The sequence below is a fragment of the Protopterus annectens genome, chromosome 9.part0 (genome assembly GCF_019279795.1).
Source record: "Protopterus annectens isolate FY-2018-M chromosome 9.part0, PAN1.0, whole genome shotgun sequence".
NCBI classification, from domain to species: Eukaryota; Metazoa; Chordata; order Ceratodontiformes; family Protopteridae; genus Protopterus; species Protopterus annectens.
In genome coordinates, this window is record NC_056743.1 from 855,390,095 (window position 1) to 855,414,382 (window position 24,288).

Below are 24,288 nucleotides of genomic sequence, written 5' to 3' on the forward strand. Positions count from 1 at the left end.
GTGGCATGAACTAGGAGTAAAGATGCATGCTTAAATGTTACTGATATGCTTTCCTAGGCAAGGTGGAGGCATATATTTTTAATCTTTTATATTTTATTTCATTTGTTAAGTGAGGGTACCAATTAGGTACAACTGCAACCTAGGAGCACTTTCTAGTCATGTTACTTGCTCTGATCTTTACAGTTAGAAAGTGGAGACTGGGGAACTCAAACCCAGAATTACAGGATATGAAGCTTCTAGCCTTAGCACCCAATGCCAAACAGCTTACCTGATGTATGAATGAACTGCAGTCTTAAAGATCTAAATCTTTATTTCTAATTAATCTATGGACACTGTCAACAGGTGATGAGTAAGTTAAAGCAAGAATGTGTGTTTTCACAGCATGGATTAGACAGACTGATGTGCCTGAAACTCAAATAAGAAAAACAGACTAAATCCATTCTAACTGCATCATGGGTAGAGGAGGTAATGCAACAGAGACTTGTGCACAAAAAATATGTACTATCAGCATTACTGTGCATTCTCTTTAGCTAAACATCATCTACTCTAATTACAAAATTCATCTCTACCAGTTAAGGAAAATGCTGACTAAAGTCACAGCCTTCTGTTATTCAATGGCAGCAGATGAATAACACTAAAACTACTATCCGAGCCATGCTTATGATAAGGTAAGAATGACAGGTTACAGAGTCTGACTGGTGGAGCATGCTCTCCCATTCACTCCTCCTTCTTCAACCATTCCCAAGCTCCTGTAAATCCCTTGATTGATCTATAGTCCAGCACTTTCTTCAAGGTATGTCAAAATGTTACTCTGGTTGTAAAACTAACATCAGTTCTGTTAGTACTGAATCTTTCACCTTCTGGCTGCCGTCCATCCCATCTCCTTCTGTTCTGCTCTTCCTTCTGTACTCTGTGCCTGAACCTGAGTCCATGTCATCTCACTCAGACTATACATACTACCTGTTTTTAGCATGTAACCATACCTTAGCAACCCTGGTGTAATACAGCAATAACCGATGACTGGGTGTAGTATATTGAAGATTTACCCAAGCTTGGTGTGGTTTAATCATGAGGGCAAAGCCCAAGTGATTAAACAAAGGCAACCATGGGTAAATCTTCAATATATCACACCCAGGAGTCAGTTATTACTATTATACAATGACATTACTTAAGAAAAAAATTACTTACTTTTCTTAAATAATATCTTTATATAATGGTGCTGTGGTGTTCTTCTGCATTGTTTCTGGATTCTGCCCTTTGATGATGTACTAGTGACTAGCTCTGCAAGAGTGACTGGTGTTCCACACCTGAAGTCAACTCCTCGTTGGTCCGATCCGACCATAAGCTAATCACCCTTGATATCCACATCCCGTCCCCACCCCCCCATTAAGGAAACAATGGTAAAAAAATTCTCCAAAGCCAACTTCATGCTTCTTAAAACAGAAGTGGTGAACTTCATGATACCCATGCAGATGGACAATACAGTTACAACTGCTGAATCTTACACAAATGCACTCTATAAGCCCTTACACGAGTGCATGGATCGTGCTATCCCAGACAGAACCAAGACACTATCCTCCAAAAAAAGGAAGCCAATCTGGTGGTCCCCTGCCATAAACAAACTGTACAACAGAAGGAAAAAAATGTTGCAAAAGAGAGTAAAATCCCATGAGTGAAGGAGCTCCCTGGTCAGTCTCAGTAAGAAGCTGAGATCCCTTATAAAATCCTCCAATGCTAGCTATGAAAACAAAATAGCCACTAATTCTAAGGACAACCACAAAGCATTCTATAGCTATGTCAAGAATCTCGATGGCAACACCCAGATCTGCTCTGAGTTACAGCACAATGGCACGAAAAGTACAGAACCAACTGATATTGCCAACATCCTGGCAGATACGTTCAGTGCTAACTTTACCCCCCCCTCACCCCCTAAAGGGCCCATATCTATACAGGAAGAATGCAGAGTCCCTGTAATCACAACTACGCAGGTAAAAGCTGCACTCTCTAAAGCCAAAAACACAGCATCCATCGGACTGGACAGCATCCCAGGCTGCGTTTTACAAGAACTTCAGAACGAACTGGCTCCCCACTTAAGCACCATGTTCAATAATAGCCTAGCATCAGGCTTTTTGCCCACTGAATGACGCACAGCAACAGTTATCCCACTCCACAAAGGGGGAGCCACCACTGATCCCGGGAACTATCGACCTATTAGCCTGATGAGCCTGGTCTGCAAGGCCATGGAACGTATCATCATGGAACTCATAAACAAAGACATTGGTAACCTCCAAACTCTGGATCCCACCCAGTTCAGGTTTGTGAAAGGCAGATCATGCCTCCTGAACCTGACTGACTTCTTTGAGGCAGTCACCAAAGCCGGAGATGAGGGTAAGGTGGCTCACACAGCCTATATTGACCTCGCCAAGGTTTTTGACACCATCCCCCATTCTGGAATTATAGCTAAACTCACTAAACTAGGTATAAATCCCTACGTCACAAGATGGGTTGCCAACTGGCTCACTGACAGAACCCACACTGTAAAAGCTGCAGACTCCAAATCTGACCTCAAAGCAGTGACAAGTGGAGTACCACAGGGTTCCATCCTGGGACCTCTCCTGTTTGGTATCTACTTCTCTGAAGTACAGGCTAACACAGAAGGCCTCTGGCTAAAGACGTTTGTAGATCACTGCAAACTAGGAGCCATAGTCAAGTCCCCAAATGATGTGGACATCCTACAGAAGGGCCTTGCTGAGACAGATGCCTGGTGTCAGAGCCATGGCCTCAAGCTCAATGCCAAAAAGTGCAGTGTCATCCCCTTTGGTAAAAACTCTGTACTCATGAATTACTACATAGGCAGCAATCTACTTAACACCAAATGTGTGATAAGAGACATTGGGACCCAGGTGGACAGTAGTCTCTCCTTTGATAGCCACATCGCCACAGTAGTCAGGAAGGCCTTCTACGTGGCACACCTCAGCATAAAAAGGTTTCTCATCCAGAAAAAAAGAGGTCATTGTTCCCCTCTACTCATCACTCATTAGACCCATTACAGAGTACAACGCCCCTTTTGGAATGTACCTCACAAGACATCTGCAGCAGCTGGAAAGGCCACAGAAGTACCTCACAAAGAGGATTACTGGCCTCAAACAAATGCCCTACACTGACCATCTCAAAAAACTCCAGCTTTACTCCATAGCATATCACCTACTCCAAGGTGATCTCTGCCTAACATATAAAGCTATGTCAAACCCAGAGCTGTTGGATATGCTACACCTAAAGAAATCTCAATCCCTCCGAGCTACACGCTCTAAGGACCTAGACCTTGTCACCACAATAAACAGGACATGCTGGAGGGATAGATTTCTGTCCCAGAAACTTCCCATACTCTGGAACAGGCTACCCATCTATGTCAAGCAAAGTTCTTCATTAGCACTCTTCAAGAAAAATCTTGATGAGTGGATGGGAAATAGGAAATACACCCCAGGGATCACTTCTGTGTCTCTGCTTGACAGTGGCACAGGAAAATAACTTTCTTGGGTGACATAAGCCAGGGAACCTTTTTGACTAAGCTTACGTAGGCCCTTGGGCTGATAGCCTAGTACCTACCTATGAGCCTATGAACTACACATGCGTATGGGACTTGTGTTCCCAGGCTTACACAGTGCATCACTGCTTTAGCAAGCAAGCAATGGAGAAAGGATAATCTCCATTGATATTTTTTTGAAAGAAAAAAAACTGTAATCTGCCAACAGTTTAGAGGTATGAGAGAGATGGGAAAATGCAAGGAAAATAAGGTATGTTTTAATTTGCAGAACGTGGATGTCTGGATGAATGTCTATGAACCTAATCTATAATTTGCAGAACGTACCTGATTTTCCTTGTATTTTCTCTGGCCTGTACATACCTCTTGATCTTTCATTTGAAAAAAATGTGGACAAAGCATAAATAAAGGGAGAATAAGTGTGCATTGTCTGAAGGAAAGGAAGTCAGGAACAAAGCCACTAAATAATGACAGGCATTTCAGTTTCATAGTGATTTGTCAGAAAAAAAAAAGTATGAGAAACAGTCACAAAATAATGGCAGTTTTTTTATTTTCAGTCTTTCCTTCAAACTAATGCTTGTCTAAGAGATAGGAATTAAAAAAAAAAAAAGTCTGGCCGCTGTATGGTACTTTAGCTGCTGGACTTTTGCTGTTGGTATGTGCTCGATTTACAATGGGCACAGTGGTTGGGCTGACCAATCAGCATGCTCGTTTTTGAATATTAATGGACAGTCATTGTATAATTACCATTTTAATCACCCTCCTTTGCACACTCTTCACCAAATTGATGGTCTTCTCTCTGTAAGACCTTTAGAACTGCACAAAGGAATCCCGATGTGGCATTCCCAATGACCTAAGAGCAGAAGACTGACATCCACTTGCCTCAGTCACCCCTTCATTGTGACCAGCAGTGTACCAGCTTTCACACCAGCTCACTCACATTGTACTGCATGACTGAATGTTGGTATGATGCCCACTTTAACATCTTTTTTCTCCTCAGTCAGCTCTATGATCACTGCCTGTATCTGTCCTTTATGATAACCCCGCCCCCAAAGTTTATAGTTACTAGGTTTACAGTCCAGGGGACCACTGATGAGCTTAGTTCAAATTCCCAGTTGTCCCGAAGCATCGTCTGGTTCAATGACTTGCTCAAGGTCACACAATAGGCAAACGAGGGTGGAAGGAATCAAACCCTGTACCACAGGAGCTACAGCTCACAATCTTAAACCTCTGCTCCAACTGCTAAACCAAAATACTAGGCAGTCAGTCTATAGGCTATTACATACCTAGCCAATTACCAGACACCAACCAAAGGTGAGAATTAAACCCAGTACTTTGTGCATGCTAGGTAAACACCTTAACCATTATGCCAGCCCCAACCCCAAAAGTGATCATTCTGCAGTTTATTACTGAATCCTATTTGCCATTGCTTTGCCAAGTCTCCTTATAGGTATAGTCCTCACTTCTGACTATTTTATGACATTTTGTGATGTCAGCAAACAGACTGATCCTCTTGTCCACCTTCCCAATTATACAGGACCAGACCTACTATTGAGCCTTATAGTACTTTGGCTACTGACTTCTCTCTTGAAATACCACCTCCCTAAACACTACCCTATTTTACATTGGTAAGGTAATTCCCTGTCTTTGTTTCATCACTATTAATACTGTCAGCCATATTCCCCACCAGACTCCTGCATGATACTCTGCCAAAAACCTAGATAAAGACTACATATGCCATATCCACTGATCATCCCTGTTCACCTCAGCTATGAACAAGTCACAAAAGTATATCAAACTGCACTGTGAAAACTTTATTTTGTAAATACAATGTACTGCCCATTTGTCAGATCAGTGACATTAAGAAATGTGCCTATCTTGTAAAGCTTTCTGTAGGAACATCACAGGGATGAAAGCGAGATGAACCCATATTTAATTGCTGGGATTCCCCTTCTGTGAAAAAAGCAACAAAGAAGATACACTGCAGTTCTTGGGTACTACCCTTATGAATAAAGAAAAGTTACGCAGCCTTGTAGAGGTCCTGCAATGACTTGTGGCAGTTTTCTAAGAATATGTATTAGCGATTCATGTACCCCTTATGTCTTGTAGTTCTCAGCTCCATCAGCTCATGGTCTGTACTTCCATGCTCACTGCTCCAGCTCAGTATTGCTCCCATTCCTACTTACTCCTTTAGGCCACAGCGCCATCTTGCACACTTGTGTTTTAATAATCGACCAAAAATGTCTAGAACCTTGACCTCACTCTTGGCTTTCTCATATGGCTCCTTTTCAGCTTGATGTAGCCAGTCTTTCTTCAAGACCTCCTGAAATATAGTACCACATTCTCAAGTACACTTTTGCCTTCTCTCCAGCCTTTACTGCTTTTGTCTAGTCTGTTCACAGTCTACGTTCTCCATTCACTACTCCCCTCGCTGTCTAAGTCGTCCTCCCATTCTTAGTACCTCTTTCTCACTACTTCTTTCAGTCAAAACAGTTGTCACTTCCTATCACACTCATTTTATCACACTTTCATTGTCTAATAATCTTCTGTATAGCCATATTAACAAATCCTGTTTGTTGACCTTTGTTGTCTCCATCACCATTCTATATCCCCTCTGACTTTCATGATCAACAGATTAAAATCTTTAATTTAAAATCCAAGATCCATGCTTTGCTCCTTCAGCATCAGGAAAGAACATACTGTAATATGATCACTACTATCCACTGGAATCCTGACCTTTGCTTTTTACTTTCTATTTCCTAGTTCCAGGACTGTGCAGGGTATACATGTCTTTCCTATGTCCATCAGCTTCTTCCTTGGGATCTCTGATTTCACCCCAAATCTCAAAGTTATGCCAAAGATGAAGCAGCAAGCCCTTAAAAACATCACATATGTACATGCACTATGTGAGTTTGTGAGTGTGTGCAGGCACAACCTGTAGTGGACTGTCATATATGCACTATGTGTGTTTGTGAGTATGTGCAGGCACAACCTGTAGTGAACTGTCACACATGCACTATGTGTGTTTGTGAGTGTGTGCAGGCACAACCTGTAGTGGACTGTCATACATGTACTATGGGTGTTTGTGAGTGTGCGCGGGCACAACCTGTAGTGGACTGTCACACATGCACTATGTGTGATTGTGAGTGTGTGCAGGCACAACCTATAGTAGACTGTCATACATGCAAAATGTGTGTTTGTGAAGGTGTGTAGGCACAACCTGTAGTGGACTGTCATATATGCACTGCGTGTTTGTGAGTATGTGCAGGCACAACCTGTAGTGGACTGTCATACATGCACTACGTGTGTTTGTGAGTGTGTGCAGGCACAACCTGTAGTGGTGTGTTTGTGAGTGTGTGCAGGCACAACCTGTAGTGTATTTCATACAACCACTACGTGTGTTTGTGAGTGTGTGCAGGCACAACCTGTAGTGGACTGTCATAACAGCTAAGAATTACTATCTGCCTTATACCATACCCCCTGAGCACTGGGAGAGGCCCCTGTTTCCAGGTGATCCTGAAAACAGTAAAGTGGTTATTAGAAACTAATGAATTAATTCTAAGGACTAGATCCACCTTGCTCTAGAATCCCATCCCAGTGGTGTCACCATGAAAACCTTTTCCTACTGATATCTCCAGAAAGTCTTTCTTCCAGGACCCCTGAATGTATTATTTCCACATTTATTGCTTGAAGCCCATAGTTTCTTAATACGATGACTCATATTTTCAGTATTGAACCTTAAACTTATAACTGTAAGAAGATAAAAATTAATTAGTACACCTTAATCTGCCCGTTCTCCAACCTTGCAGATATATTGCAATTCCCTGTCAATCAATATTCCATTTCTTCTTACATTCCATTAGGTTTGCTTTAAATCTCTCGTGTTTTTGAATTCAATTACTTTTTTGATTCTACAGTATATTCAGGAAGTCTGTGTCATGCAACCACAATTTATAACAATATCTCCTCCTCTGAAAAATGCTGCCCTCCAGGAACTGTTAATTCTCCTCCAGTAATTACACATTTCTGTCATGCTCCCTCCACTTCATTCAAGGCTATATGTAATTTGTTCCTTTAGCCTCTCTTTATAAGCCTTCTCATAGCAGACTAGTCAGCTTGTTTGGGTTTCTTTGCACATGCTCTAGTCTACCAGCATCCTTGGAGAACTGGGGTTTCCAGAACTATATTAAATAAGTAAAATGCATGCACAGTACACCGGATATGGTTTGAAAAAGAGAGAATATCTTCCCGTTCTCTTCTGGTGATATTTCTCTACAGACATCCCATATTCCCCTGAACTTTTTACTCAAGCCTTCAACGCAGACTACTCACTTTTTGATAATACAATATAAATATATGCAAGACCAATATTCGTTTCAGTAGCTATCAACAGCTCAACTTCCAGTATGCAACATCCCTTTGGATCTTTGTTAACCAAGAAGCATTAGCTTAAATTTCTCTGATCACAGCTGTTACATTTCTCTGCATCAAAGCTGAAGTATCACAGATTTTCCTTGCTGTATTCCCCTGGATCATAGGGTCAGACCTATTGGCCTCCAAGAAGCTTGACTGCTATAACTTAACAGAAAAAAAGGAAAACAGTTGTATAGGAAGGATTACTCTTGATATTGGCATACAAATTATTAAACCAAACTATTGTCAAAACTTACGTAAGATCAGTATCTGTTGCATTCTTATTAAAAATAAGAAAACAGGATTCAAGCTGGTATTGATTGTTTAAATCAGTGTTTCTTAAGTTAAAACAAGAGATGAGTGCTTTCTTCCTTGTCAGAGCTTCAACAGATCTAAATTATACATAATAGTAACAAACAATATATACTTTTCCATATTAAAAGCCATGGAAATTACAGCAAAGGCTTTAATCCAAGAGCACTTAAACAGATCACATTCAATGACAGTGACTGTAACAGTGGCTTCTTTCTCAAAAACTTCCACACTGAATTTAAGTTTGAAATCCAATCAACTCTGTTCACAAATCCCTCTCAACTATCACCATGTTAGGGAGCATCTAATCCAAGAATAGAACAACATGCGTGTTGGTTTCTACTACTAAACTGTCTTATTGTCTCAAGATGAGCGTCTCATCCCACTAGTACGAGGCGTTTGAATAGTAGCCCATCAGACATCTTAAATTTTTTTGAGCTTGACTGTTATTGTGGAACTGGCTACACTTTTCATCTCAGTTGTATTTTAGGAAAAGTTACCAGCCTAAAAACATTATAATAGAGCCAGGAACTGCACCAGATCGAAGCAATAACTAAGTTTATTCAAATAGACTTAGAGCTTTCATCCTATTTCATTTAGGACTTCTTCAGAATAAAAGCATGTTAGCAAAACACCCCTTTTGTTTGCCCTAGACCCAGAATTAGATCAATCAAATGAACCAAATAATATACAATTAAGTGATGAAATCATTACATAATTCAGACTTAAATAACCAGCCACAATAAAATTAGTTGTCAAATCATTTTAGTAAAAATGCTTGCAACACACTGTGTTTTATTTTGAACAAGCTTTTAAAAACAATAAGTTTATAAATATTAATGACAATGTGAGCCAATGTGAAATATTATATTAGAATAAATACCATAAAATGCTAAAGATATGTTAAATAATTTCAATAAAAAAGCCATGAATACGACGGAAGTGCTAAATCTGTTTGAATAAACCTGGTTATTGCTTTGATCTGGTGCAATTCCTGGCTTTATGCATATTGGTTTGCCCGGTCACCTTGTTGTTTTAATTTCTAAGTTATTTGTTTAGTGATCTTTGCCTTGGTTCTTGGTGTAAAGACATTATAATACTTTCCACATCATTGTCATGCTAACCATCCATATAAACTAGATATCAAGGAATAAATACCAATGAATGAATTAAAGATTAATTAAAAATGAAATAAAATAAAATAAAGAATAATGTAAAAAATGCCAATGGTAGGGTCCACTTTTACGGGACATGAAACATTTTACCAAGATTCAATAAAATTTCACATTATACAGCCTTTAAATGACTTGTATTAATCTAAGTATTTAACCTTTTTAACATTGTTAAAAACATTTTGTGTAAAAATATCATCCTATCTTTTGGTCATGATTGTTTCATGCCAAACATACAAAATTAAACCAGCACTTCTTAAACATATTCCAGTTTCATGCCAGGTATTTTAAGCAGTTTACACACACACACACACACACACATATATATATATATATATATATATATATATATATATATATATATATATATATGGTCCCCTACAGAATTTTGAAGCTTAAAACTTCGAAATTCATATGATTGATGACCATATGGTCAAAGTTTTAAAACTTCGAAATCCTGAATGAAGATCGGCATACAGCACGAAATGGGAGATTTCTCTTTTCCTCACTGTGGTGCGATCTTGCAGCTGGTATATTTAAGTAGTGGGGGGGGTGTGGGGGCTGCAGGAGATTTGGCCCCCTGCAAAAACATGTCTTGTGATATGTTGACTGCTTTTTTTTGGGGGGGTTCTTAATTTTGAGATTCCAAGATCTTGCGGTTCTGAATTCGATATTCTGAACCTCAGGATTTCAGTCTTTTGAAATTAAGAAATGAATCCATATATATATATACATATATATATATATATATATATATACATACACACATCGATATATATATATGTGCGCGCGCACACACACACACACACACACACACACACACACACACACACAAATATCTACATACATATATATGTAAATACAGTGACAGTTATCATACTGACTGAGGCACCAAGAACATGTTATTCCATTACATTAAGATGAACATTCTCAGGCTTGTGTTCTACTATTTTTCTTCTTCTGTTCCACTTGCTCTCTTGCTGTTATTATTATGACAAGCTCCCTTAGTACTAGGTTGCTTTTGCTGAATATCTGAACCTCAGGCACACCAAGGTAACCAAGGTTACCCGTAGCAGTTCACCATGGAAGGTATATTTTTTTCATGGAGGAAATGGTGCAGTTTCACTGTCATCTATTTTATAGCAAAAAATGCAGGAATAGATGCTTATATTATTATTTGACATAATACCTACCACACTGTTCAATAGTCTGATACACAGTGATGTTGTACTTATTAAGATAAGGAGTAAAAGTGCCAAAATACAATAAAGATGCAATCTGTGTATGTACCACTGTTCCAAGCACTGTCACTGAATGGTATGTACCACTGTTCCAAGCACTGTCACTGAATGGTATGTACCACTGTTCCAAGCACTGTCAATGAATGGTATGTACCACTGTTCCAAGCACGGTCACTGAATGGTATGTACCACTGTTCCAAACACTGTCACTGAATGGTATGTACCACTGCTCCAAGCACTGTCACTTAATGGTATGTACCACTGTTCTAAGCACTGTCACTGAATGGTATGTACCACTATCCCAAGCACTGTCACAGAATGGTATGTACCACTGCTCCAAGCACTGTCACGGAATGGTATGTACCGCTGTTCCAAGCACTGTCACTGAATGGTATGTACCACTGTTCCGAGCACTGTCACTGAATGGTATGCACCACTTTTCCAAGAACTGTCACTGAATGGTATGTACCACTGTTCCAAGCACTGTCACGGAATGGTATGTACCACTGTTCCAAGCACTGTCACGGAATGATATGTACCACTGTTCCAAGCACTGTCACTGAATGGTATGTACCTCTGTTCCAAGCACTGTCACTGAATGGTATGTACCACTGTTCCAAGCACTGTCACTGAATGGTATGTACCACTGTTCCAAGCACTGTCACTGAATGTGATCTGTTTTACGTTCACTTGGATTAAAGCCTTTGTTGTAATTTACATTGCTTTGTATATAGAACATAGAAAAATATACATTGCTTGTTACTTCTATGTATAACTAACAAAGGTGAAAGCACTTATCTGTTGTTTTAACGTAATATACTCTGGCTTAAACAAACATTACCAGCTTGAATCCTGTATTCTTATTTTTGATAAGAATGTAAAATGATCTTTAACATAGATCTTACATAAGTTTTGACAATAGTCTATTTTAATAATTCGAATGTCAATATTAAGAGTAATTGTTCCTGTACAACTAGTTTTCCTTTTTTGTTTTGTTCTTCCTTAAGAAACATGTGCACTACCCTTAAAGCTGGAAAACTATATTTCTTTGGTACTAGGTTATGTTGTCTGATTGTTATAACCTCATATTGATGCTGTCTACTTCACACACACAGACACACACACACACACACGCACACATGCACGCACACACACACGCACACACACACCAATCAATCAGTCTATCTATCTATCTCTCTCTATCTACCAGTGTATATACATTTATAATTAATGACTAATTTTGGACAACTGTTTATCTCCTGTGTCCTTAACACCACTGTTCCTAATGTTATGTCCTCCTACTCTGTAACTATTACCTTGATATATCATACTGTTACGGGGGTACAACAGAAAACTTATACAGGTGCAGACTTTCTTACTATTAAAAATCTATAGAAAAACACAGCAGCATGTGAATTGCTTTGTTTTCATAAAATTCATCCTTGACCTACCTTCTCACCCTGTGGGCCAGGGTTGCCAATTCCTCCTGGAGGACCTTGAGGACCCTAGAAATTAGTAGTAGAGCAGAATGTTATCCATTTGGTATAAAGAAACAAAAGCCAGCAGTACTGAAACTACCAAAGCTAAAAAGAAGTAAGGAAAGACTTACATCAGCTCCAGATGGGCCTGCTGGACCTCTTGGGCCAGGTGGTCCGGGTGGTCCCTAGAAATGTAATATAACAAAATGTTAGCTGGCAGCTTCTGCATGCTTATTGAAACTTATTTTCAGTGATATATGGGGACTTATAAAATTACTTTATAAAATTCATAAGTGGGTTACTGTACAACAGTAGATAAGGCAGTAGCCCACACAGCAACTATATCAAAGACTGGCATAACCAGCTGTCTGCTGTACTGATAAAATGTGTATTTGTAGCTGCACATACAGATAAACTGTTTTGTATATTGGGAAGTCAAATGTCCAAGAAAACACACCAATAACTTAAAATTATTAAAAGAACAGTTTGTTTTGTCCATAAAAGAAAAAAATGTCAGTTTCATTTGATTATCCAAAGCACTTTGTTTCATTTGTTGACATAAGTAAAGGCAGAGTGAGTTAGCTTAAGACTGGGAGACTTCATCTTGTTTTTTCTAGTGTCACTTTTGCATTATTTCAAGCATACGGTTCCAAGGCATACCGAGAAAGAACCTTGACTTACCTAGTTGAGCTGTGTTCAGGTAGCACCCTGACCACTGAAAGGATCGGGGGGATGGAGTGAAGTAGCATGACCTAATGACCTCTCCCGGGGAGGGCAATGAAGGGTATGTCATGTGACATGCTAATGAATCTTGTCTAGACATTAGGGATGTAAAGGGAGATATTCACTAAACTTGAGAGGCTGGGGCTGCCTGAAGGCTGCATCTTGCACAGAGGTGAGTGACAGTCCCATGCTATGCTCACTGCACTCCCCTCCCTCAGTGCTTAAGTAGTATGCAGATGGAACATCAATCCCCACTGCCTGGATGACAGCTGTACCACAAGTGGATTTTGCTCAGTAAGACATGAACAAATAGAGTCACTGCATTTAAGCGAATGGATAGTCTTTTCTTATGGTAAATGGTAACTTTCCCAGTCATGCGATGAATATAACGTGTGACCGTCACTCATTTCTACAGGCGGCATAAGCCTGAAAATGACTCTGGCTCCTAGGGGAGAACATAAAGCATGTTTCTCTAGTCAGCTCCACAGATCTGTGCACTGTGCCCCAGGACATGTAACTAACCCCTCCCCCATTGACAGAAAGGTCAGCGGTCCATTCTCTTTACTAGTCTCCCCCCCCTGCCAGTTACAGCTAGTGGCTGAGTCAGTACTCAAGCATATTGGTCACAGTCAGAGCTTTATCCCTGGACGCAAATGAAGGAAGGACACTGTAAGTTAAGGGAAGTCACATTAAATAAGCACTTTTACTGTAAGGCTTACTGAATTCAGGAACTGTGCAAACAAACTACAACCAAAAAAAAAAAAAAAAAACTCACCAGAGGTCCAACATCACCTGTCTCTCCCTTTTCACCTGCAGGTCCAGGAAGACCCTGTAAAATATGAGAAAATCTTCAAAACGTATTCAAATGTAAAGAACACAGAAAAAAAAAAACAAGATGACAATGTAAAGATAAGATAATACAAATAGAATATATAATGCAGTTGTAATATTTAAACCACACCATAGGTTTTGAGAAATGTCTGTAAAGGACTACCCATTACAGAGGAAGAGACAATCAGTTGCTTAGCATGGGCAGTGTTGCATCAGAAACACTACATATATTGTATACAGCCAATAAATAAAGCAGCAATTACATACATCATTTTAAAACTATTTTCAGCCAGTTGGGAAAAATATGTTTTTAGGTGCCACTGACTGACCAGATTAAAAAAAAATATTCAGAAGAAAAATCTTACAATGTCTCAGACATTATAACACACTGTGTGATAAAAAGCCTGATATTTACTGCTACTTGCAGAGGAGAAAGGCACAGTGTTTTCAAACATGACAGTAATGTTTAGATGACTACCTGACACCAACTGAAAATGCTGTTGAAATGAAAAGAAACTCCTTGTCAGCAGGCTGTGACTTTAATTTGCTCATATAGTTATCGATGCAGATGTACATCCTTGCAGATATTTGTGTGTGATTTGTGCAAACCTTCACATTAAAGCTGTAGTATTTATTAAACTATGAATGTAAGTTATAATGTAACCTGAATGTAATTGCTGGTTTGAAATGCAACTTGAAAAGTAATCTTCATAGGTTCATAGGTTAGTACTAGGCTAATTGCCCTTGCGAGTCATTTTAAGCCTAGCCAATTATCCCTTGTGAGACTTGAACCCCGCACCTTGTGCTTGTAAGGCAAACACTTTAACGATTAGACTAACCTCCCAACCCCTCCCTCTTGTTTTGTAAATGTCATTTTGAAAAGTTACTACTGCCTCTTGGCCCTGGCTGTGGCTGAAAATGGGCTTCCAACCAATTCAATTACCTGATTAAAGTCAAATAAATAAGTGACTGGGGAATTTGTAGAGCATTTTGGGATGGAATGGTAGGACACAGAAGGGGTTCTTGGGTGGAAGTGAACAATGTATGAGTGCAGAGCAGGAATTTCAAACTCATGACATGAAGCCAGATACATTTCACTGGCATCTTCACTGTGGCCCACAAATCTTTGGCCCAATCCTTCCCACTTCCCCATCTTCTTTATTCTTAGGAGTATTTCTTGACTTCATTGATCAGCTGTGGATTAGTTGTACTCTAACAATCTGTGCTAAGCTAAACAAGTAGATTGTGTTTTATTATTACACTATAAGTAAAGAGCAAACATAAGTTAGGCATAGAATAAACACAGCTTTTCTTGAAATGTGTGTGTGTATGTACATGTGTATGTGTATGCAGGCGAATGAATGTGGTCACAACTTGTACGGCTCTGGACATGGTGGGCTCAACCTCATCAAGCCATATGAGTTTGAGACCAGTGGTGTACAGTGAGTGAATGGTAGCCTGAGGCAGAGGATGCTATCAGGGAGGAGAGATTATTTGGTGGCATTCAATGTTGTTTTCAAATTTTCTGCCAGCAAATTATTTCTTGTTAATTTTTACAGATTAGATGGTTGGTATATTTAAGTATGGTGCAATGGATGTTTTATAGCACAAAAAGTTAATAGATTTAAAAAAGTCCTCATTTAAAAGAGGATTGTCTACAATGTTTAGCCACAGTCTTCAGGCATCAGTAACTTATTAGCTATACGCTACATGCAATTAGTTGAGCTCAATTTTGTTGACTGTTTAGTTATGTATGTTTAGTTAAGTTGCCCTTTTGTCAAGTTGTGCATTTCCCTGACTACAGTACTACTATATGTTCTTTTATTGTACTTGCTTTTGTAGGACCGTGTAGCTGTAAAGATAGTTCTTATTCTCCCAATGCTTGATGTCTGATTTGGACAATGTATAGAATGCAGCACGAGTTTTTGTTTTCTTTGTGGTTTAAGGAGTGCTACGTTAGTAAACTGTTTGTTGTGGGGTTTGGATTTTGCTGCATATGGCATTATATGGCTAATTTTAGATAAAATGCATTTCAATTGTGTGAGTCTGTATTTAGCCATACACATCTGCCTGCAAAGCTAGGTCTCTAGATACCCTTAGGGCATTCATTATGTTTCTATAGTGGCTACCTTGTTGGGCATTATTGCTTACATGTACATGTGTATGTATGTATGTATGTATGTATGGAGGCATTATTGCTTACATGTCTGTATCTGTGTGTGTGTGTATATACATGTGTGTGTGTGTGTGTGTGTGTGTGTATGTGTGTATACTTGTGTATGTTTCTATAGTGGCTACCTTGTTGGGCATTATTGCTTACATGTACATGTGTATGTATGTATGTATGTATGGAGGCATTATTGCTTACATGTCTGTATCTGTGTGTGTGTGTATATACATGTGTGTGTGTGTGTGTGTGTGTATGTGTGTATACGTGTGTGTGTTTATATATACGTGTGTGTGTGTATATATACATGTGTGTGTGTGTGTGTGTGTGTATATATACTGTGTGTGTGTATATACGTGTGTGTGTGTGTGTGTGTGTGTGTATACGTGTGTGTGTGTATATACGTGTGTGTGTGTATATATACGTGTGTGTGTGTATGTGTGTGTATATATACGTGTGTGTGTATGTGTGTGTATATATACGTGTGTGTGTGTGTGTGTGTGTGTGTGTGTGTGTGTGTGTGTGTGTGTATACGTGTGTGTGTTCCAAACAGATTCTCACGTTTATCATTCACTACAGTGAGCCTATTTTCTCTAGCTAAATACACTATAAGATCTAACAAAGCAGAAAACCAGGAGGCACAATGGATGTAGGTTTTGTATGTATACATGTGGCATCAGAAAACATAAAACAAAATAACAACACAAAGGAAAAATTCACAAGAGTTGGGATAAAGAAGGGGAAGAGGTCAACATTTGTGCATACTGACCAAAATTCTAATTCCAGACCCTTGCTATCTTAGAAACATAACAAGCAGCTGGCATTAATGAATCATAACCAAAAGTATGCATGACTAGGCTAAAACCTGTCTTTTAAAAACACTCACAAGTTGATATAATCATACATTAAATAAAAATAATTTACTGTAGTAATGTGACAACATTATGAAGTAGAGTGGGACTATAATGCTGGTTGCCTTTCCTGCCATCACAAAGTTAAGAATAGTAATAGGCACTTCAAAGCCATTAGGGTTGGAATGAATCTGTCTGAGAATATGGACTCTCCTTAGGAGAAAAGATCACCAAGTTTAGAAGTGTCAATCATAGATAACCCCTAGAGAATGACACTGGTTACTCAGATTGTGTGCTCTTAAAAAGTCATACAGCCTCACGTGCAGCAATGCCGAGGCACCTGGGAGAAAAAAATTAAAATGAAAATCCAATGCTGGCAACCATTCCTTGCAAATGTATATGTTACTGCCACCACTCGGGCATCTGAAGTGACTATGGAAGTGGACTGTTGGTAGACTAACGCTCTCCATTTCCAGTGCCAGCAGTGGTTCCCACTGTGATTTCAGGCATGTCATTCAGATGTGTGGAAGGAATTAGTCACTGGCAGGCAAAACACCCTGAAAACATTCACTGAAACTCAATAGGCTTTACTATTTTAAGTGATAATAAACAAGTTATAGGACTATAATGTATGAGTTATTTGTTACCCTTGCTTCAGTATACCACTATTCATGAGGGCACAGGGGCTGTAAATGCTTAAGGCATACATTATATGTTAATCCTGGTTACAATGTTCAATAATCATAGGTGTGAAAAGAATGTGGTTTACAATGCAGAAAGCTTTATAGACAGTGCTGTTTATAACAAAATCAATTCAGAATGACATGTTTTTACATACCCACACTGTGTGATGCACAGGGAACTCCAAACTGAATGCATGTAAAAAAAATCAGAAGCAGCTAAATCCTTCTTCTCCAATGACTGTAACTAGTACATTTTCAAAAGTAAAAACATTTTCAAAAGTAAAAGCTGGATGTCCACCTTCTGGCCTTGTGATGACACTGCAGCTTGCAGCATGGTGTAACAAGCTACAGATACATTTGGTACATTCAGCAGCACTGAGCACCATTTTTACTAGCTTCTCTTAGACATTGCATTACTGTGACAAAAACAATTAATCATGTGGTGTTGTCAAATCACCCCTGCAATATGCACAGGTACTCTGTGGACCTAACCTGCTTGTCAAGATTTAAAAAACTATAATAATAATTATAATAATAATTACCATTACTATTATTAAGAAACTGATGCAATATGCATTTAGTGAAAAATAAAATATGGAGTTAGGCTTCAACTCCAAAAACACCTTCATAAACAGTAAAACGGTGTGAATAAAATGTAAAGTTCTGCTTTTATACTGTAGTCTCCAACAGTTAGCAGTTAAGTACAACAATCATTTCTAGAGCACTGTGGTTATCAGTCTACAAGTACACAGGTTGCTAGTCATACATCTTCTACTCCATATTGGTATCAGCGTCAACCCCATTTTTCCTCAGTTTCTACATTTGGTCGGGTGTCATATGGACAGTGGCCATCACCTAGTTCATACATTGGCTATCGCTGCCAATGGTGTTGCTAAAATTAACTTTATACAGCACACTAATTGATATAATTAATGGGGAGCACGTTTAATTGCTACTGACAAAATATAATACACCAGTGCTTGGTTGTAGCACTTTTATAGTTTACTTTTTTATACAAAAGTTGATTATTGAATAATTTCTTTGAAGCAAGCTTCTTTTTTTAATTTAACTTACCAGTGAGGAGTATTATTGGAAGTGAAATGGAGAATCTTGAGAAAGAGACAGTTTGTACTTAATGCATACATAGTTATGAGGGTACCAACTATTTATTTATTTATTTTTTGTTTACCGGGGTAGAACACTGATCAGATTTGGCCATTTGCGGGCTCAGCCTGAGTTACATACATAGTAACAACAGTAAAGTAAGATTAATGGTATAACTATATTATAACATAACATTAGATGTAAAAATATACACGTATTTGCAAGAAGCTTTAAAAAGAAGTATGATCAGGAAAATACAATGCATAATACAGGTGTTGTAGGTGAGGTAAATGTAGTCCAGCCAAAAGAATAGGCAAAGTACATACAAGTGTGGAGGGAAATTTTAGCAGTCAAGAGAACACAACTTGTATATTAGAAACTATATATCAGCTGTTACAATTTGCATTTTTTATTACAGAGTACATTTTTTTCTAAAATTGAGAAACTTCCTGTTAATTTATTATGTGCAGATTATGCTTGTAATAAACTGTGTGTAATTAGATTTGAGGTTTTTAATTAATACATATTCCTAGAAACTAAATGTGCATTTATTGCTGTGCCTGACTTGACCAAATGTGTGAAATGACGAATGATATGAAAAGAAAACATAGTGGTTAGGTTTTTAAAATAAATTAGACTGGAAAACAGAGAAAGGCACCATGAGGAAAATGACAAAAACTAACTAGGAATTCATCCAGCACAAGGATATCATGGCAGGGAATCTACACTTCTCCCTGTGAATCCACTGTGGACTGTGATGCTGTGTAAAATTATCCAGCCTTTAAATATGCTTTCTTGAATAGTTTCAGCTATCACGGTTTTTACTCACCTGGAGGCCAATTGGTCCTGGGGCTCCATTAAAGCCACGAGCACCTTCATCACCCTTTGGTCCAAAAATTCCCTGAGGGCCCCTGGGGCCTGGTTCTCCATCAGCACCCTACAATATAAATATATGACTGTGAGTACAGATAGGGCAATAAAATATTTATTCTTGTTCCTGTATTAATGAAAAATAGTGCATTCTGTTTGTATAAAGCAATTAGAAATTATCATGAATTATGTAGACCTCTGCAAAAGACATCCTTACACATAATACAAAAAAAAGAAAATGAACTGCCTTTCATGGTGATTCATTATATTCACATAAAAAAGCAAAAGGAGGCAATACAATTATTTGTGAATTATTTAACAAAGAAGCAGTTGAATGAAATACTGAAGAAAAAGATACACTTGTTAACACATGCACACAAATACACACGAGTACATCATATCATCGACTTGCCAGTATAAAACTCTCACTCAATGGCAGTACAAAGAAAGACAACTACAAAGTTATCAGAAGTGTACTTATCCATTACATTTAGATTTCATGATTTGCTTTCCCAAGTTAACAAAATCTCCTATAAAAATTAAAAAAAAAAATGCTTCAGAAAAATCAGAGGGATCTTTGATGGAGCAATTAAAAAAGTCTTTGTATCCATGTACAGTGGCACCACAATATCCACTGAAAATAAAATAAAATAAATACAAGGGCACTTTGCTCCCACTCTTACCTTACTTTATTGTAACTTCAAGGCTACGCAGCTATGGAGAAAAGTTAAAGACTGCATGAAGAAAAAGTGATACTGTGCCCATCTGCAGCTTGCTGCCACTTAAGACTGTATAGCTGAACAGTACTTCCAGTTCAGACTAAGAGCTGATGGGCATGTCTCCCCCTCCCCTGCAGCACACGTGTCCATGCAGACACAGGAGGAAAGACAGTCTTGCAAGAAAGCAGGCTGTATTCTTATTACACTAGATCTACTACAAAAAAGACAGCTACTTGTCAACTCATAATTTGCTTCCAATGTTAAAGTTTTGACAATCCTGCTGTATGTGAAAGACAGGTATGTAAGTTTGCAAAGTATTTGTACACATACTCAGCAATATGATGTGTGTGAGTGTGTGTGTGTGTGTGTGTGTGTGTGTGTGTTTGTGTGTTGAATGGACTTTATGAATTATCTGCTTAAGTGTTAATACTTGCTCCAACAACTTTCAAACATTAAATGAAGGAACTATTTTACATAAAATTTACAAAATGCGTATATATATATATATATATATATATATATATATATATATATATATATATATACATACATATATCTTCTTCTTTCAGCTGTTCCCATTATGTGTGTGTGTGTGTGTGTGTATGTAAAATTCAAAAACCTAACCGTGATCCATACACCTTACCTTAGAAAAACCTCTTCAGTAACACTACCTCCTTACACGACACTCAAACACACCTCATGTACAGCCATACACCAGCAGATATGCACAATACAAAATCTATTTTATCCAACCCTAACCCTAAAACACACACTCCCACCATTAATGGCGAAACTTTTTGGTATATATGAATATTTTTGACATTAAAAACTCAAACCCTCTTACCTTACCCCCATGTACACAAGATCTTCCTCCCTTTGACGTCTCCAGCACTTGAAAACGAGTGCTTTTGATGAATTTCCCATGCATTTCACTCTGTTAATGTACTGATCATTCGAGTGAGTGAAGTGAATAAATACATAGGTTCATAGATAAGTACTAGGCTAGCTGCACTTACAGGCCATTTTAAGCCAATTTTCATGTTTTGAGCTCAAATTAACTTATCCCATTTGATTAGAGATTAGCCTTACCCATCTCATGCTTGATAATTGCATATTAGTAATGAGAATAAGTGGGTTCATAGTATACATAATTTGAGGGACCCCTGCCTGGGATACAGAATTTAGGAGAAGACTGTCCATTAGTAGTAATACTAAATAATAAATGTTAAACAATGTAAAACAAGCAGATAGCCCATTTTCTAAGTGTTGTAATGCTCTTCAAGGGGGACATTACAAGGAAATAACAAACCTTCCAGGGTGGGGAGGTTCTCCACCTGTGGCACAGGCCTTAAATATCCCTGGGCAGTTCAGTATCTCCCTGTATTGCCCACTTTGATAGCACTTTTGCTTGTTTACTTCAGCAGGTACTATGAGCTGAAGTACAGCTGTGTGTGGGGTTAATGGAGGCTTTATTCATACATGTGGATGTGCCTAACCATAACTTGTTGGTTTATACAGAAAACACACACAAAAACATGGTGGTCCCAGCCTGGCTCCTTACACAAAAATATAAAGGTCTCAATGCAGTACTAAGAAATATGTGACACTGGTGTGTTAATGAATTGCTTTGTCATGCATTATCCAGTTCCAGTTTTTACAGAAACCAAACGTGGCTGGATTAGTAGTGCAGCAGAAGCAGTGATATTTGTGTAACACAGCAAGGTATGCAAACTCTAGTGTGGAAAAGCACCCTGTAGCACCAGGTAGATGGGAATGAAAGGGTCTTAGTATAACCCCTCATGGATACCAATGTCTCACAATAAACAGCAGGGTGCAGGAGACACAGCTACAGGCAGCACTCTAGGTAAGGGGCTGAAAGTCATATCATGATTAGAGTTTGTATGCAGTGTGTGCATGGAGGAACAATAATACAGGATGAAATAAAGTGTGCTTATGGGGAACGCTGTCAGGGACTGGCCATTACGGTCATTTGAACAAGTAAATATTGGCATGCAGCTGTGCACTGCCATGTATAAAGTACTTTGGTGCTGCACATTCAGCCTGACTGCATCTGCATTCATACACATCCTTTTGTTAGCATTTGTGTTGTGCCAGTCTGGGAACACCTTACAGAACAGGCATAGTAACGAGGACTATCAGAAGCAATGGTTTTAGGGGTCACAGAATGAGATGTATACATCTAGCCTTTTAGTGCCCCCCCCCAGCATGGACATCTGGTCCTCAAAGTGCCCTATTCATCTCATTTTCGCCTTTCCTACACAAGATTATGCACTTGTCATCATCCACTGGATGGAGACACTCCTCTCAGGGTGCATTACCTTTTTGGTAACCACATTTATTGCCAGAGTAATGAGTAAGTGAGAGTGAAGTACCATGTGACCATCACTTATCACCACTGAGGCTGTTCTTGCATGCTGAATGTACAAATGCATGCAGTGGGGGTTCCACGGGGTGCCTTATATCCTCATTATTAAAATTAATGCCTTCACATTGGCTTATCTGAGATTAACCTTCTGATCTCTACCATAGAATTCTTCTCTGACATAAAACCATCCTTGGACAGCTAGCAACAATTTTTCAGACCTTTGTTTTGACCACTCTGAGTGCTTTGTTTTATATTTATAACAAAAGAAAACATTTAAGCAAGTTTTAGTACCTGGAAGTTGTTTCTGACCTGTTTTGCAAGTTGTTTGAGCAGTAGAGATGATACACTCCTATATATTCCTCCACTTCTAACCCGTTGCCTCATGGCTGTAACTCTGGATCCCATTCTGACACCATGTTGCTTGTCTTATGTGCATTAAGAAGAAGATGAGGCTTGGGTGTTCATTTAAGTAGTTTATTGTATACAGACACATCAAGATGGATGGCAGGAACATTAAACTTAAATGAAGTATCTAACTGACTCACTCTGGCTGCTCACTCAAAATGGCGCTCTTGCTTGCATGTACTCAGTACTTATATGCAAGTGCCCACTGACTGGGATGCTTCTTAAAGGTATATCACACACTCTGATCTACAGGTTCTACTTGCAAAAGCACCAATTTTGGCTGATATAAAAGGTGCTGGTCTACCAAAGTTATAACACAACTTCCGTTTTAAAGACATTCCATTCTTATAACAAAAATTAGGTCTATCACCCAGAAGTTTTCGACATTTGTCATCAGGACTGACCAGTTTTTCCTGATGCCATCACAGATAAGATTTACATTATTAGAATACTTCATATTCATTCTAAGCTTATTACTAGTAGCTATATTAGTCTAACTGCATTTTGATTAACTAATTCTGAGTAATAAGGTTTTGCATAATCAGTTTTATGCATCAAAACTTCATCATGTTCAATCGCATTCTCAGAATAACCTCTGTGTAAAACATCTACCTTCATGTCTTTGAATGCACTCAACATAGTATTATCATTGTCATTCAGCCTCACTACTCTAAGGAATCGAATTTTAAGAACATTCTTATGAATATAACGCAGATGCATACTACTTCGATATAAGACATTATTTTTCTTACATGTATTAATGGGTCTATATCCATGAGTTTAAAAAAACTGTTAATAGATACATCTAAACATTAAATGATAATGGTGGAATATTTAATACTAAATTTGAGAAATGGAGTAGTGTTTTGTAAATAGCCAATAAAATCATCCAAAAGACCAACAGACCCAGTCTGAATAAAAAAAATATCATCCACAAAACAACCATAGTAAGAAATATGTCCCCTAAAAGCATTATCATTAAATACATACAAAGCTTCCCAATAGGCTAAAAACATATTGGCATAGCTGCTGGCACATATAGTGCCCATGGCTACACCAGTTCTTTGTAAATAATAAAAACATCATTGAACACAAAAATATTATTTTCAAAAATAATATTCAATAATAAACAGATCAAATTAATCTTACAGGAACTATACTGTGAGATACTAGATAAAAAAATCTAATGTACTCAAACCCCAAATCTTTGGGTCTAACCATGAATAAAGAATTTACATCTATAATAACCAACAGATAGTCATTAGTAGAATTATTCTTGACCAGTTATATAAACCTGACACAAAATGCTTGGTATCTTTCAGAACTGTTCCTACATTATGTGGTATGCGGCATAACTGTTGATGTGCTGCATACCACTGTAAAAACATGTCT

The 24,288-nt window shown here is 38.4% G+C and overlaps 1 protein-coding gene across 1 annotated transcript in view; it reads right to left on the reverse strand.

The window, feature by feature from the left end:
* Positions 1-24,288, reverse strand: part of COL11A2 (collagen type XI alpha 2 chain) — a 484,735-nt gene that overhangs the window by 72,689 nt on the left and 387,758 nt on the right. Inside the window, exons 49-52 of the mRNA XM_044083566.1 lie at positions 19,346-19,453; positions 13,656-13,709; positions 12,289-12,342; positions 12,131-12,184 (exon numbers count right to left, since the gene is read on the reverse strand). Coding sequence (XP_043939501.1) covers positions 12,131-12,184; positions 12,289-12,342; positions 13,656-13,709; positions 19,346-19,453 — 270 coding nt within the window. The remainder of the gene's footprint in view (positions 1-12,130; positions 12,185-12,288; positions 12,343-13,655; positions 13,710-19,345; positions 19,454-24,288) is intronic.